The 14,145-nt window shown below is 30.2% G+C and overlaps 1 protein-coding gene across 5 annotated transcripts in view; it reads left to right on the top strand.

The window, feature by feature from the left end:
• Nucleotides 1-14,145, top strand: part of LOC126882908 (AP-1 complex subunit gamma-1) — a 72,236-nt gene that overhangs the window by 42,296 nt on the left and 15,795 nt on the right. For all 5 annotated transcript variants that reach the window (XM_050647980.1, XM_050647984.1, XM_050647983.1 and 2 more), the window contains 3 exons: nt 585-950; nt 8,394-8,740; nt 11,123-11,363. In XM_050647980.1, the coding sequence (XP_050503937.1) occupies nt 585-950; nt 8,394-8,740; nt 11,123-11,363 (954 nt within the window). The remainder of the gene's footprint in view (nt 1-584; nt 951-8,393; nt 8,741-11,122; nt 11,364-14,145) is intronic.

Raw genomic sequence — 14,145 nt, forward strand, 5'->3', positions numbered from 1 at the left:
AATATCGAGCAAGAGAAACAAAAATGATCCTTGAGTGTTTTTAAAATAAAAGATTTTCCAGTTGTACTTTTCATGTTTTCCTGAACTAAAGTCCAATTTTCTGGGTAGGTCAATTGATTTTGAAATAAAACTTATTTTAATAAACACAAATCGTCATCAGACGTAAATCTGATTCGTTTGCTACTGTCTGAGGTACTCATTTTAGAAAATTATTACAAATAAACTTGGTTTAAATAAAAGACAAACAACAAAAACATAACCTGAAAAAAATAGCGCAACGAATACCGCACAGCGTAACGGCTCCCCTAAAAACGGCAGGCACTATTTTCTTTCCAATAACGCAGCGTAAGCCAAATATCATATCTGCGCATGCTCTACTGTCAAAATAACGCGTGCTGTAATACAGCAAGTGCAAAAGTGACTGTACAATATCTCTCTAGTATTCTGAAGAAGAGTTGTGTAATTATGATCAATAATGCACTCTGTAAGACCCCTTAACATGGAGATACAATGCTTTTTCATATAATATACAGTATTATAAACATTCTCTGATCTGCTAATATTTATTTCGTTTATATTTTAAGGTGTTAGCCGTCAATATTCTTGGAAGATTTTTGTTAAATAACGATAAAAATATACGATACGTAGCTTTAAATACTCTACTGAGGACGGTTCATGTAGACACATCTGCAGTTCAGCGACATCGGTCCACAATCTTAGAATGCTTGAAAGATCCCGACGTCTCGATACGAAGAAGGGCGATGGAATTGTCGTTCGCCTTGGTCAATTCTCAGAATATTCGGACGATGATGAAGGAGCTATTAACGTTTTTGGAAAAGACAGATCCAGAGTTTAAAGCCCAGTGTTCCAGTTCCATAGTATTAGCGGCAGAGAGATATTCGCCGAATAAAAGGTGGCATTTGGACACTCTTTTAAAAGTTTTAGTAGCGGTAAGTCTATTTTGTATAATTATCATTGAAAGTCATAGCCTCAAGAAACTGCGCCGATTAATTTCTTCGCAACATTCACACCTGTATAATTGTATTGATTTGACATCAAAATTTTTATTTATGTTCAAACGATTTTTAATATAGTCTACTATTGTTAAACATTATTATAGCGAAATGTTTAATTTTAGTATACAGGGTTGGTCGAAACTAGCAATGAATATTTCCTGAGTATTCTTAAATGGAACACCCTGTATTTTAGTATTGTAATGAAATGATATTTTATGGTAAGCATCTAACTACTTTAATTTGTAAGTTATTCGTGATTATGTAAGCCAAACATTAATTGCAACAAAAATTACGCAAAATTTTATTAGGTGGCCGTGAAAATATTCAATCAAAAATAATTTTTCGAAAAAAAAATATATATTAATCTAGACTGATCGTTAATTTATTAATATTGTATTAGATATTAAAATACCTACGTAGTGAAGATTGTTGTTGCGTAAAATATTAATAACAAGCTGAAAATGCGAGCATTATCATAACGAAAACTTTGTTTATATACGTATTTAAATTCATAATATAGAAAATTGCTATTCCGAAAAGCTGTTCAGAATTAAAAATTATGTTTTAATGTGCAAATATATCATTCTAATTTAAATGTTGTGAACTATAAAGATACTTTACTCGAAATTCATATTTTTTACATACCTCGTATAAAATTAATAAAATTTGATTCATGATGGTTGCATCATAAATCTTAGACCAAGAAGAGATTTTTATGAAGAATAACTTTTCTTCGCCAAATTAAAAATACAAGAGTTATAACTGAAAATGATGTTGGTATCCATAATTTGAGAAAATTCGTCAAATATTTTTTTCCATTAGAAGGATGTAATTTCATCTATCAGAACATACTTTTTTTATTCCAAACCACATTTTAAATAACAATTTTCCAATATTGTAAAATAAATAATACATACATGATAAAGATAAATACTTTTTACTGATGAACTTTACTTGGATCTACAGACCGAGCGAGTCTCGTAAATTCCACGGCTTTGTGCCACGCTTCACGCAACCGTATTTGCATACTTGTGTTTCGGGTTGTGTGGTCTATAATCGTTTCTATTGATTCATTATTAATATAGTATAATATGTATTATTGCTTTCAAAATATACTCAAATTGTATTTTTATACATTCATTACACATATTATTTTATATAATAATTAAATTCACTATAAAATGTCATTTATATTTTATTAATAGCTAAATAATTTAAAATTTAGTTTGACATTCACGAAGTGTCAAACTCAAATGTAAATAATAACATTTGCTTTGCTTAACAAATTCAGATTAAAAAAAGTAGCCTACTTCCTAATCAAAGATTTCAGCTGACGTTTAGTGCCTGGTAGGAGATAACCGGATTGTGACGTCACATTTTAGATTTTGAGGTCGATTATCTCGAAGACGGTTAGAGATATCGAAATGCCGTTTTCAGATTTGGATTCAGAAGACAAAACTACATAAGAATCCATCGACACATCTGCTCGTGCAGGAGCGGCAACGCAATAACACACAGACTTTTGCAAATTTATAAACGAAAAGTTTTCGTTGAAAACATACAATATTCTACCTAGTTGGCGATGACACTAAATTTGCTCAAACATTTGACATTATACTATTTTTATAGTTCCAGTTGCTTTGTTACCATTACTAATACGAATTTTTCTAACGAGGAACTGATTAATATGGTGACACTAATTATTACATTTAATTTATTTACAATAGTTTTTGTTCAATTAGATTTCACGTAATCTAAGTGTCCAGTCCGTTGAAATCTTTCTAGTAAACTTTGAAAACTTTCTCTTCTTGATTGTCGTCTATCAGTGAATTGCTGATGATAAATTTCTTATTGGGTGCGTTCACCAGACCAGTGCGCTACGTCAGCGCTCTGAAACTGTTTAGATTTTTCCGGTGAACGTCATGTCAATTTAGGCTAAACTTCAACGTGTTGACTAAGCGGTCGCCATTTTATTGAACGTAGTATTTGTATCGCTTCAATATTGAACGTGTTTAAGAAATATATTGTAATGGCGCGATTATTTGAAAATATTTATTTTACAATGGTTTTAATTATAAAGTAATTGAATCTTAGGAGATACATAATTGTATATGCTCACGAAATTGTAAATCTGTGTATTAAGGAACAATATTTTCAACATAATTCATATTTACGTGATTATTTCATTCATAGGAGATTCTGACCAATAGAAAGCTACAGAAGTCTGAATTAAATCGATAATTTTTGATAATCTCCCGTCGTTAAGCATATTACGTCAGATGCCCTTCGTTGCTACGAAAAAATACATTCAGTGACATTAATGAGAAATGTTTTAAAAATTATAAAAGTGATGACTTTCAACCGTCAAATACATATTTATAACAACTGTGTGTTTAATTGCACTAATTTGTACTTACATAAATAAATTACAATAAAATTTTGGTTTTGAGCAGTTTTATTCATGAAATAATCGCAACAAATTGCACTCGAACTCTAAAATTAATATAGAATTTTTGCCCTCGTGACACTTTGACATAGTTTCACTCGCCTTTGGCTCGTGAAATTAAAACTGCCAAAGTGACACTCGGGAAAAATTCAATAATTTTAGAGCTCTTGTGCAATTACTACTGATAATTATTATTTATTTATGGTGGGTCATCCAATGGTTCTGCTCTGCTAAGTCCAGCACAGCCAGCAGCACCAAAAATTATTTCTTGTTCATTTCATTATCAAACATCAATAAAGGTAGTATATTATCCATTTTTGAATTAAATTTGTTTAAGGTACGTCCAATTTATCGTTGAACGATAAGTATAATAAATCAACAAAAACAACGAATCTCGTTTTAGGTTAGGTTGATACATAGAACAGGTGGGAACACAAAAAAAAAACAACTATGAAAGTGTCAAACGGAAAAATACCATTCACCAGACTAAACGTAGTTTTAAAGCGCTGCAACATAGCTGTTTAGTTGAAACTTAAACCGATTATTTCTGGTGAACGCAGCCATTGCTATGGTCTGTTTTTAAACCAAGAGGAGTAATTCAAATTTACCGCGACGTAATGCTTGTTTGTAATTATTGGTCCAACTTCAAGCAAGTTTACTCCACTGTTATATAATTTTGACACTAACGACATTTATGCCATTTTGCCACTACTGGCATTTCATAGGTTAATTAAGTTATATCCACGATTTTTTTTGTTTTCTTCGTTATTCCTTTAATTTTTCGATTTTTAGTCTACTTTTATACAGGGTGTTTCATTGGGAAACGGAAATACTTTAATGGTGAATAGAGGTCACCGAGCCGGTTCTAGGTATACTACATTTTTTGCCCTACCGAATTTTATAACCGAGTTACAGGGTGTTTTATCGACTTTGCCCATTTCTTTCCTAAGCCATAACTTTAGCACCACCCTGTATATTTTTTTGATATTTGGTACACATATGTCTCATTCAAAACCCAAACGACCAACGTACTAACCATGAGAATAATCCAGGTCCGGATTAACAAAAAAAAATAAAGTAATTGTGACCTTGAAACAACACCCTGTATAATTAAATTTTGAAAATTTGTTTACGTATTTTAAAAGAACATAAAAAACTGCGTTAAAAGGTGCATGTCAAATTTTTGGGCAGATAATTTAATTACAGCAATTTTGAAATCATATTGATTAATTCTGTCAAGGTGACAAGAAGCTGCCAGAAAAATTAAGAACAATCCCAATGTAATTAGATAATCGATTCGAAATCTTTTAAAACGAGCAAGGAAATGCATCGAACAAAATGGCCGACATTTTGAGCAACTGTTATAGTTCAAATATTTTTAATTTATGTTAAATTTTTTAAAAGATTTTTTTTTATTAGATATAGCTGTTTTTTTAATTCTTGACTAAATCATTAAAATATTCCAATTCTCGCAATTCTAATTTTTAATGATGTGCATACAGCTACAAAGGACATCGCACACATCTTATGGAAAATATAATGTCACTCAAATTCAATAAAATTTATACGAATAGATTCGTTTTAAATTAACGGTCAAATCTTATCATTGCGCCAACTCCATATTTTCAATAATAAGAGCAGAAATTGATATAAATAAAACTGAAATCAAATGGATACGTACATAAGTTAGAGAGAGAAAAAATATTTTATAATACCCAAATTGTCGGTACTCCATAAATCAGCGGATTAGTTTTACTAATCCGCTTAGGCCCAGCGGGGTTTAAAGCTCTTTTGAATAGCACCCAGAGCAATAGTGATTGTAAACTGACACTTTTACTGACTAAAAAATTTGATTTCGATAAACTTTAATTGCAATTTGCGCCGTAATTAATCATAATTAAGAGTTGGCGCAATGATAAGATTTGACCGTTAATTTAAAACGAATCTATTAGTATAAATTTTATTGAATTTGAGTGACATTATATTTTCCATAAGATGTGTGCGATGTCCTTTGGAGAATCTATGAAGCCAGCGTAGTGAATAAGTATTCAGTATTTTTAAAATAAGTATTGATTCATTAAAATTGTTATTAAAAGTTAATAATACCTGGTTTTTAATCTCGGGTATCACAATCTCAAGGTCACAATTACTTTATATTTTTTTTGTTAATCCGGACCTAGATTTTTCTTGTCATTAGTAATTGGGTCGTTCAATGTGGTAAATAATTGTTGATTATTTTTAAAATGGGTATTTATTCATTAACTTTAATAATTTATAATTAAAAGTTAATAATACTGCTTTTTAATGTCAGAGTTCTTAAAAAATTCAATATAACTTCAAAATTAAAGACAAAAAATTGTCTGGCCGTCAAATTAAAGCAAACCAATAAACTTAGTTTTTTGTGCTATTTTCAAATATGCAAACAGATTTTCAAAATTTCAATATACAGGGTGTTGTTTTAAGAGGAAACAGTAGCGATCAACAGGTAGCGAAAACGCGTTCCAAGATTGCGGCTGTAATTTTGAATATTTTTTCGAGATATTTGGCACACGTATTCGTAATATAATAAAAAATGGCGGTACAGAGCCCAATTTGAAAAATATATTAATATGTGGAAATTTCTCTGTAATTAAATACATTATTAAAAAAACGAGCCTGTACCGCCATTAAGAAGAACAAAAAAATACACTTTCTTCAAATAAACTTTTTTATCCGATGCCTAGATTTTGTGTCATTTTGGAACTACGAAAATTTTTTATTTCATTAGTAGTTCCAAAATGACACAAAATCTAGGCATCGGATAAAAAAGTTTATTTGAAGAAAGTGTATTTTTTTGTTCTTCTTAATGGCGGTACAAGCTCGTTTTTTTAATATTTTATTTAATTACAGAGTAATTTCCACATATTAATATATTTTTCAAATTGGGCTCTGTACCGCCATTCTTTATTACATTACGAATATGTGTGCCAAATATCTCGAAAAAATATTCAAAATTACAGCCGCAATCTTGGAACGCGTTTCTGCTACCTGTTGATCGCTACTGTATCACCTTAAGGTCACAATTGCTTTATAATTTTTTGTTAATCCGGACCTGGATATTCCAGTGATTAGTATGTGGGTCCTTTGGGTTTTGAATGAGACATATGTGTACCAAAAATAAAAAAAAAATATACAGGGTGGTTCTAAAGTTATGGCTTAGAAAAGAAATGAGCAAAATCGATAAAACACCCTGTAACTCGGTTATAAAAGTAGGTAGGGCAAAAAATGTAATATCTAGAACAGCCTCGGTGACCTGTATGCACCATTAAAGTATTTCCGTTTCCCATTGAAACACCCTGTATAATAAACGGTTGTTTTTAGAACTCTGCAGTGACGTATTAGTATAATATAATATATATGCAGTACCGTCGAAGGTCGATATGATCAACCAAAAAAGATGTATTTGGTCATTTTTCTAGTGACTTTCTTTGGTGTGAATCTGTCTTTTTAGTTTATTCCTCCTGGTTTAAAAACAAACCATAGTAGCACATTTTTGTTATACAGTTCTAGAACAAAAACCGTATTAATAAGTTCCTCATTAGAAAAATTCATATTAGTAATGGTAACAAAGCAACGGGAACTATAAAAATAGTATAATGTCAAATGTTTAAGCAAAAGTGTCATAGCCAATTAGGTAGCATATCGTATGTTTTTATTAATACACCAACAATCAATGTATTTTACGAACCAACATTTTACCTACGTAGTATGTAGGTATGTAGGTATTTTGATATCTCATCCAATATTAATAAATTAAGGATCAGTCTAGATTAATGTGTATTTCTTTTCGAAAAATTATCTTTGATTGAATATTTGCAAGGCCACCTAATAAAATTTCACGTATTTTTTTTGCAATTAATGTTTGGCTTAAATAATCAGGAATAACTCAGAAATTAAAGCATTTAGGTATAGGGAATGTTTAATAAATAAAAAAGTTCCATAAAATATCATTTCATTACAATACTAAATACAGGGTGTTCCATTTAGGAATAGAAATTAACAAAAAAAAAAACGTAATTATCTTTTAAACTACCTCGTATAATATTACCAAACCCTATATTTTAAGAAAGAAGACATCGAGGAGAATCCAAAAATGTAAAAATATACAGGGTGTTCCATTTAAAAAATCATAGATTATCTCACCCTGTCAATACTGGTGGCTCTGTATATATGAAAATATTTTTTCCACCTACCTCTACCGAAAGTATACTTTTCCGGACCTGATTGTAGGGAGCAAAGTTGTACTTTTCCTCCCTAGGGAGGAAAATATTTTTCCTCCCTAGGGAGGAAAAGTAAAAGTGACGTCATGGTATTTCATTCATGAAATGTAACTTATTGACGCCTTGTACAATATCTATTTTCTATTACGTAAGTTTCTATACATTTTAAAGTTTATTTATAAAACACTCTGTATTTTGCAGAATGGTAAAAAACAGTAAATTGTTATTTTGATTTAACAATGTTTACATTATTAATTTGACTTATATTTGACAGTTGACAGTTATATTGTACGTACTTGTTAGTTTTAGTTCTAATAAATTTTGTTGGTTAGTTACATAAATAAATTAAGTAAAAATGAAAAAATGACTTGTTATTTGAGGAAGGTGGAAAAACCATATGTATAACATGGGAGTAAAGTGCCTTTTCCTCCCTTGAATGATTACTGCCCTCCGCTACGCGTCGGGCAGTAAACTTCATTCTCGGGAGGAAAAGTAGCACTTTCCTCCCTTGTTATACAAATAGCTATTAAATCATGGTCCTATCTGTGCTCCAACTTTTATCTAAATAACTTTTTTTCGTGTCAAACGAGTATGTAATTGGACTTCCTCGCACTAACGCCACATCCTGTATGTAGATAATTTTTTTTTGATAGTAATAAATTAATTTTGTAGGCTGGTAACTATGTTCGAGACGATGTCATCAGTTCAACTATCCAGTTAATTTCTGACAGCACTAGTCAGCAGGCCTATGTCAGTATTCAGTTATTTAAAGCGCTCTCAGAAGACCTTCAGAACAGACAGCCTTTGACTCAGGTAGCAGTTTGGGCGATAGGAGAGTACGGTGATTTACTGCTTCAAGGAACTCAAGATGATGAAAATGGTGTAACGGTTCCAACAGAAGAAGAGGTCATAGAGGTGTATCAAAGACTGTTATGGTCTACTCAGAACACTGTCATGACTAAACAATATACCCTTATGAGTTTGATGAAATTGAGCACTAGATTTAATTCTACTCACAAGTAAGTATGTTACTATGAAAAAACCATGAAATCCTTTATAAAAGGTATATTTGTTAAAATCCCTATACAGGTCTACATCATAAAACAAACAGAACTAGTTTTCAATCGGTTGACCGATCATCATCAGTGTTTCTTGAATCGAACATGCTAACCACCAAAGTAAAAATATTAGGGTAAAAACCCTTTAAACTTAATCCGTCATAGGAACATATAAAAATGATGTGATTTTACACATGGATGTATAAAATATCCAATGTTTCACGCTCGAGGTACCATTGAGCTAAATTTGACTTGATCACATCATGGCTGTGTAGAAGCAAGTGTATGTTACTATAGTTATAGCAACAGCATATATTTTTTTATGAGTGTGACTTTATATTGACAGCAGCTCTGAATAACCATGTAGTGATTTTCTATACCATTTCCTTAGATAACATTTTTATATACTTCACTTGTTCTTTGTCCGGTAAAAATCATGTAATCGATTTTAAACATACCTCCCGACTAGCTAAAGATCTGAAATTTCCAGAATAGCTCAGAACTCGATGACAATGCAATATTCAACAGCTTTTACATGGATGCATTGAGTTTTATTATTACAAAAAATCATAGTTATTTTAATACTGTTGCACTAGAACTTTTATGCCAAGTTTTTATCTCAATACCTAACATCCAATATGGTCTAGTGACTAGTGGATAGGATACCTGGCTTTCACCCGGGAGGTTCGGGTTCGATTCCCGGTATCGGAAATTCTTTTTGTTTTTAAAATTGACATTTTGATTCGAGACATAATTATTTTTATAATACTTTTTGTATATTGTGTTCTACAAAATAATAAAAACGTAGTATTATAAAAAGTTCTTTTTCATAAAAGTGTAATTATTTAACTTTTACTTTAAAAATACCATCATTTACACTTGAGTCCATGATTATTTACCCGCGCGTCATTAATATCTGGCGAGATAAAATACATACTTTTTATCTAACTTCATTCTCTTCCACGTATGAAACTAATGACAAACCAGCTACCGCCTGTTATTAAGTAAAAACACATGTTATTTTTATGAACGCTCTATACTCAGTATGTACATTGTAAAGATATAGGTACAAAAAAGACGATTGGGGATGTTTTCTCATTTTAAGTACAATTTGTGACGTTTCTGGTTTGTTTACTTTTGCGGCTGTCAGTCTGTTGAATTTTTTATTGTTATTTTGTCTAATTTTTGCATTTTGAAGTTTTTTTATAGTATACAAACAGTTGTTTTCACAACTAATTTTATATTGAAGTTTCAAATTTTATGGTAAGTGCACCTATTTTATTTTGCGATTAATTTTTACAACGTACAAAGCTAACCTCATTGACATAGTTAAGGAATGGTTGTTTGTGTTTAAGTTTCCGCCAAAGTGAATAAAATAACAAAAAGAAGATTTGTTATTGAATTTTTTTATAAATTGTTTATTTATTTGTTAATCAATGATATTAACCTTCCGATGACCAACCTTTTTTTGTTACACGGATGACCAACGGGGGTAAAAAATGACCCTAGGTCAAAAAAGACCTGAAATGAATGTTTTCAGCATTTAAATCTTCATCTAACAATACATCCTCGTTTTCTGATACTATTGCATTTTCTATATCAGCATAAAACTCTTCTATCTCATCGCTAGCAGTAACAATCTCCTGTAACTCAGCCTCAGTAAGATATTTGCGGGCCATATCTTATATGTATACAAAATACTAATAAACTATAATAATATACGCCAGGAAATAATAATAATGACTAACTGTAGCAGACAGGAATGTCATGATTCGTACATAACAGGCACCAGAGTCTAAACATAGATTTTGATAACGCGCAGTGTAAAACTACTTGGAATTCCACATAATAGACGGTATTTTACTAAACATCAACTTCAGAATATGTATATTTTTTATTAGTAAAATATAGGGAATTTTTTTAATTTCAAAATATGAGGATATCTAGAATGATATTGAAGTCAAATAAAAAAATAATGAGTTAAAAATTGAAAATACTTTTGAATTCATTAAAGAAAAACATACGCTGTGGTCCAAATTTACCCCCTTGGTCATCCGAAATTAAAAAGAATTTATTAAGCTACTTCAAATGTAGCTGTAATTAGGCACCAAAATTTTAAAGCAAAACTTACATTTGACATAGGTACTGTTTATTTGATAACGTCAAATTTTATACTATAACCCGTGATCGGAGTAGTACCCACTTTCTGTCACTTGTTGTTGCGTTTAGTAAATTTCCGACTTATTTCGTATGCTTTAAATGATGACGCACGGGTAAATAACCCTGGACTCAACTGTAGGTGCGTTATAATTAAAATTTGCAATAAAGTTTTTATCATTTTAGTAAAATTCAGCAAATCATCAGTTCTTTCTGTTCGAGTTTGCACGTAGAACTGCAACAAAGGGGCGTCGAGTATTCTCAACTTTTCGGTAAATATTCACATTTGAGACCGGCTTTGTTGGAAAGAATGCCTCCGATGGAGATAACACGGACGCAAACAGAGAATCAAACAAATGGAGACATTAGCGATTCTGAACCAAGATCTAATGAAGATAGTCCTCAACATAATGTAAATAGTGATTCTGTAAGTAATTTAATATTTGTTGGAATTAATCATATTTTAGGTGATACAATAGGGAACTTGCACATTTTTGTTTTATTACTTAATCATGCCTATTCTGTAACTCATTTCGATGATAGAAGTAAGTAAAATCGAATATAAGTGACCAAGTCGAATAGAAATAGTCCAAATCGGTATTCCATAACTACTTCGGAATCTCTACAATCGCAATAGTGAATAGAAATCACTTCGACACCATTTTACCCTGTCGAAATGAGATTTCGATAACGGAATTGTGCTTGACGCAAGCGTATTTTGTTTTGTTTTGACAGTTAAATATCTACTAAAAACATTTGATTACTACTTATTTATAATCATTTATAGTATTTGTACCTTTTTGTAGCTGCTTAATTTGTAGTCTGTGCTGTTATTTGTTTAGAGAATTATATATTTAATTTAGACATGTTGTACGAGTATGCATTGAAGATAACATTAATTTATTTGCTATTTGGCATCTGAATGTTTGCCAGTCACAGTGTTGCCATACTTTTTTTGCTTATTTCTTGTACAATTTCAATCAATGGTATAATGTACAAGAATAGCATACGATATACTTCTTATGCGTTGATTGATAAATATATTATACGAGTATACTTGTATATTTATCAATCAACGCTCCTAGTCTGAACAAATTATAGAAAAGAGGCCATTTTCTGGGAAACTTTGTTTAGCAGTTATTTCAGCTGGAATCAAATATTAAAGATTGCATATTATTAGTAATATCGATTTTAAATAATTTATTAATAATAATTAATAACATCAATTTAAATTATCTTTGATTTAAGAACATTTATACATCTTATCTTCATTTATCATTTTTATGTTACATATATTAATTTATCCTTTTTTTTATAACAATTTTAATTAACTTTTATTTAAAACCATTTATCCTCTTGAGCTTTACTTTTCAAAACTTTTCTTTTTTGGTGTTTCAGAACTTTTTTTTTTAAATATAACTTTATGTAATGTGATAGTATGGAAAAATTGAGGATATGGCAACGGTGTCATATTTGAAGTCTAACAAACAGGTCACAGAACACTCATTTCGCCTTTCAATGCGGGGTTGCCACCGCCTCCTGAGCGCGTGAAATAGAAGTTACCGATTTCGATTTACCCTGATTACGAATGACGCGATAGATATCAAACATTCCGATTTCGGGTAATTACGATTCGACTTGGTCATTTCTATTCGATTTGTTAAAAGTTACAGAATAGGGCTGAATAATGCTCAGTTTCGTTTAAAAATATGATTTCCAAAATTTCACGCCTCAAAAACTCATAATAACTTAGCAATACAAATTTAAAATCTTCTGTCCATTTAAATAATTTCAAACGATCGAAAAATCTCGCGAACACTTGTGACGTCACCAAGTTATATTCTGTAATGACATATATCCTGTTTCGTATACAAGTATACACCATTTTGTTTACATTGGTGTTACATACAGTTTTTGAAGAGATAGTATTGAATTGTATTTGTTTACTATGGGAAATAGAAGTAAATACTCAGTTGTTTAGTACCATTGTTTAAAAGTACCACCATTAAAACCCCCAATAAAATATTTATTAGATTACCAGTCGATAAGAAACTATTAAACTCCGTTTCTTTAGTGTAATTTAACCAACTGTAATTTACATGCATGTTTAAAGAACATTAGAGGCATTTTAGTTCATTCTTAAGGTCTTCATGTATGTGAAGATAATTTTAATGCAAGTATTTAATACCTGTTGTCTGCTTAATAGTTTTTTTAATAAATCAAGTGTATTTTGAACAAAAAGAAAATAGAATTTTTGGTATATTTTGGTATATGTACATAACAGATTGAATGATATTTTACCTATACAATATTTTTCTGGAACTGTTTTTACTATAAAATTAAAATAAACTACTCATAATAATAAAGTTTTATATTCATAATGGATAAGTTATCGGACTGCCTTTTAGAAAAACCCTCAAGAAACGTTTTTCTTTAGTTACGAATAACTAAAATTAAAAATATTATAAAAAAATCAACTAAAAAGCAAAAAATAAAAAAAAAATTGAAAAATCTACCACATTCGCCAAAGAAAAGCGTGGCGCGTCTTCATTGAATAAACGGTTTTCGCCCCACGCTTTTCTTTAACGAATGTGTTAGATTTTTTCATTTTTTTTTTATGTTTTGCTTTTTAGTTGATTTTTTTTATATTTTAGTCACTCGTAACTAAAGAAAAGCGTTTCTTAAAAATTTTTTTTTTCGTATTTTTTTATTTTTTACTTTTTAGTCTTACACTTTTCAAACATTAAAATATATCGTCATGTTTCTTAAAATATGTATAAAACATATGATGTACTAACATGAGACGTAGTCGGAATCGGCAAAAAATTTGAAACTTTATTGTTTATTTATGAAGCATAACGTAAACAATTAACGTAAAAAGTGAAATTATGTATAGTTCATATCATTAGCTACAACACGTAAAAGTTTCAAGTTTTTACATTTTACATTGTAAAAAACAAGAAAATTTAATTATTTTCCATTAAAATCGTTTTTTTATTTAAACAATTAATAAACATAAAAAAAATTTATTGATTATTCGTGTATTGTTCCCGCGAATGCATATGTCTGCAGATGTTCATTCATTTGCATTTTAGAAAAGGCACTCAAATTAACGTGTAAAGATTTTACGCAAAATATTGAACGAAATAAAATCGTTTAAAAATGATTCATGTAAGTTAAAACACTATACAAACCTTATTTATTAGATA

The sequence above is a fragment of the Diabrotica virgifera genome, chromosome 4 (genome assembly GCF_917563875.1).
Source record: "Diabrotica virgifera virgifera chromosome 4, PGI_DIABVI_V3a".
In the NCBI taxonomy this organism is placed as follows: Eukaryota; Metazoa; Arthropoda; class Insecta; order Coleoptera; family Chrysomelidae; genus Diabrotica; species Diabrotica virgifera.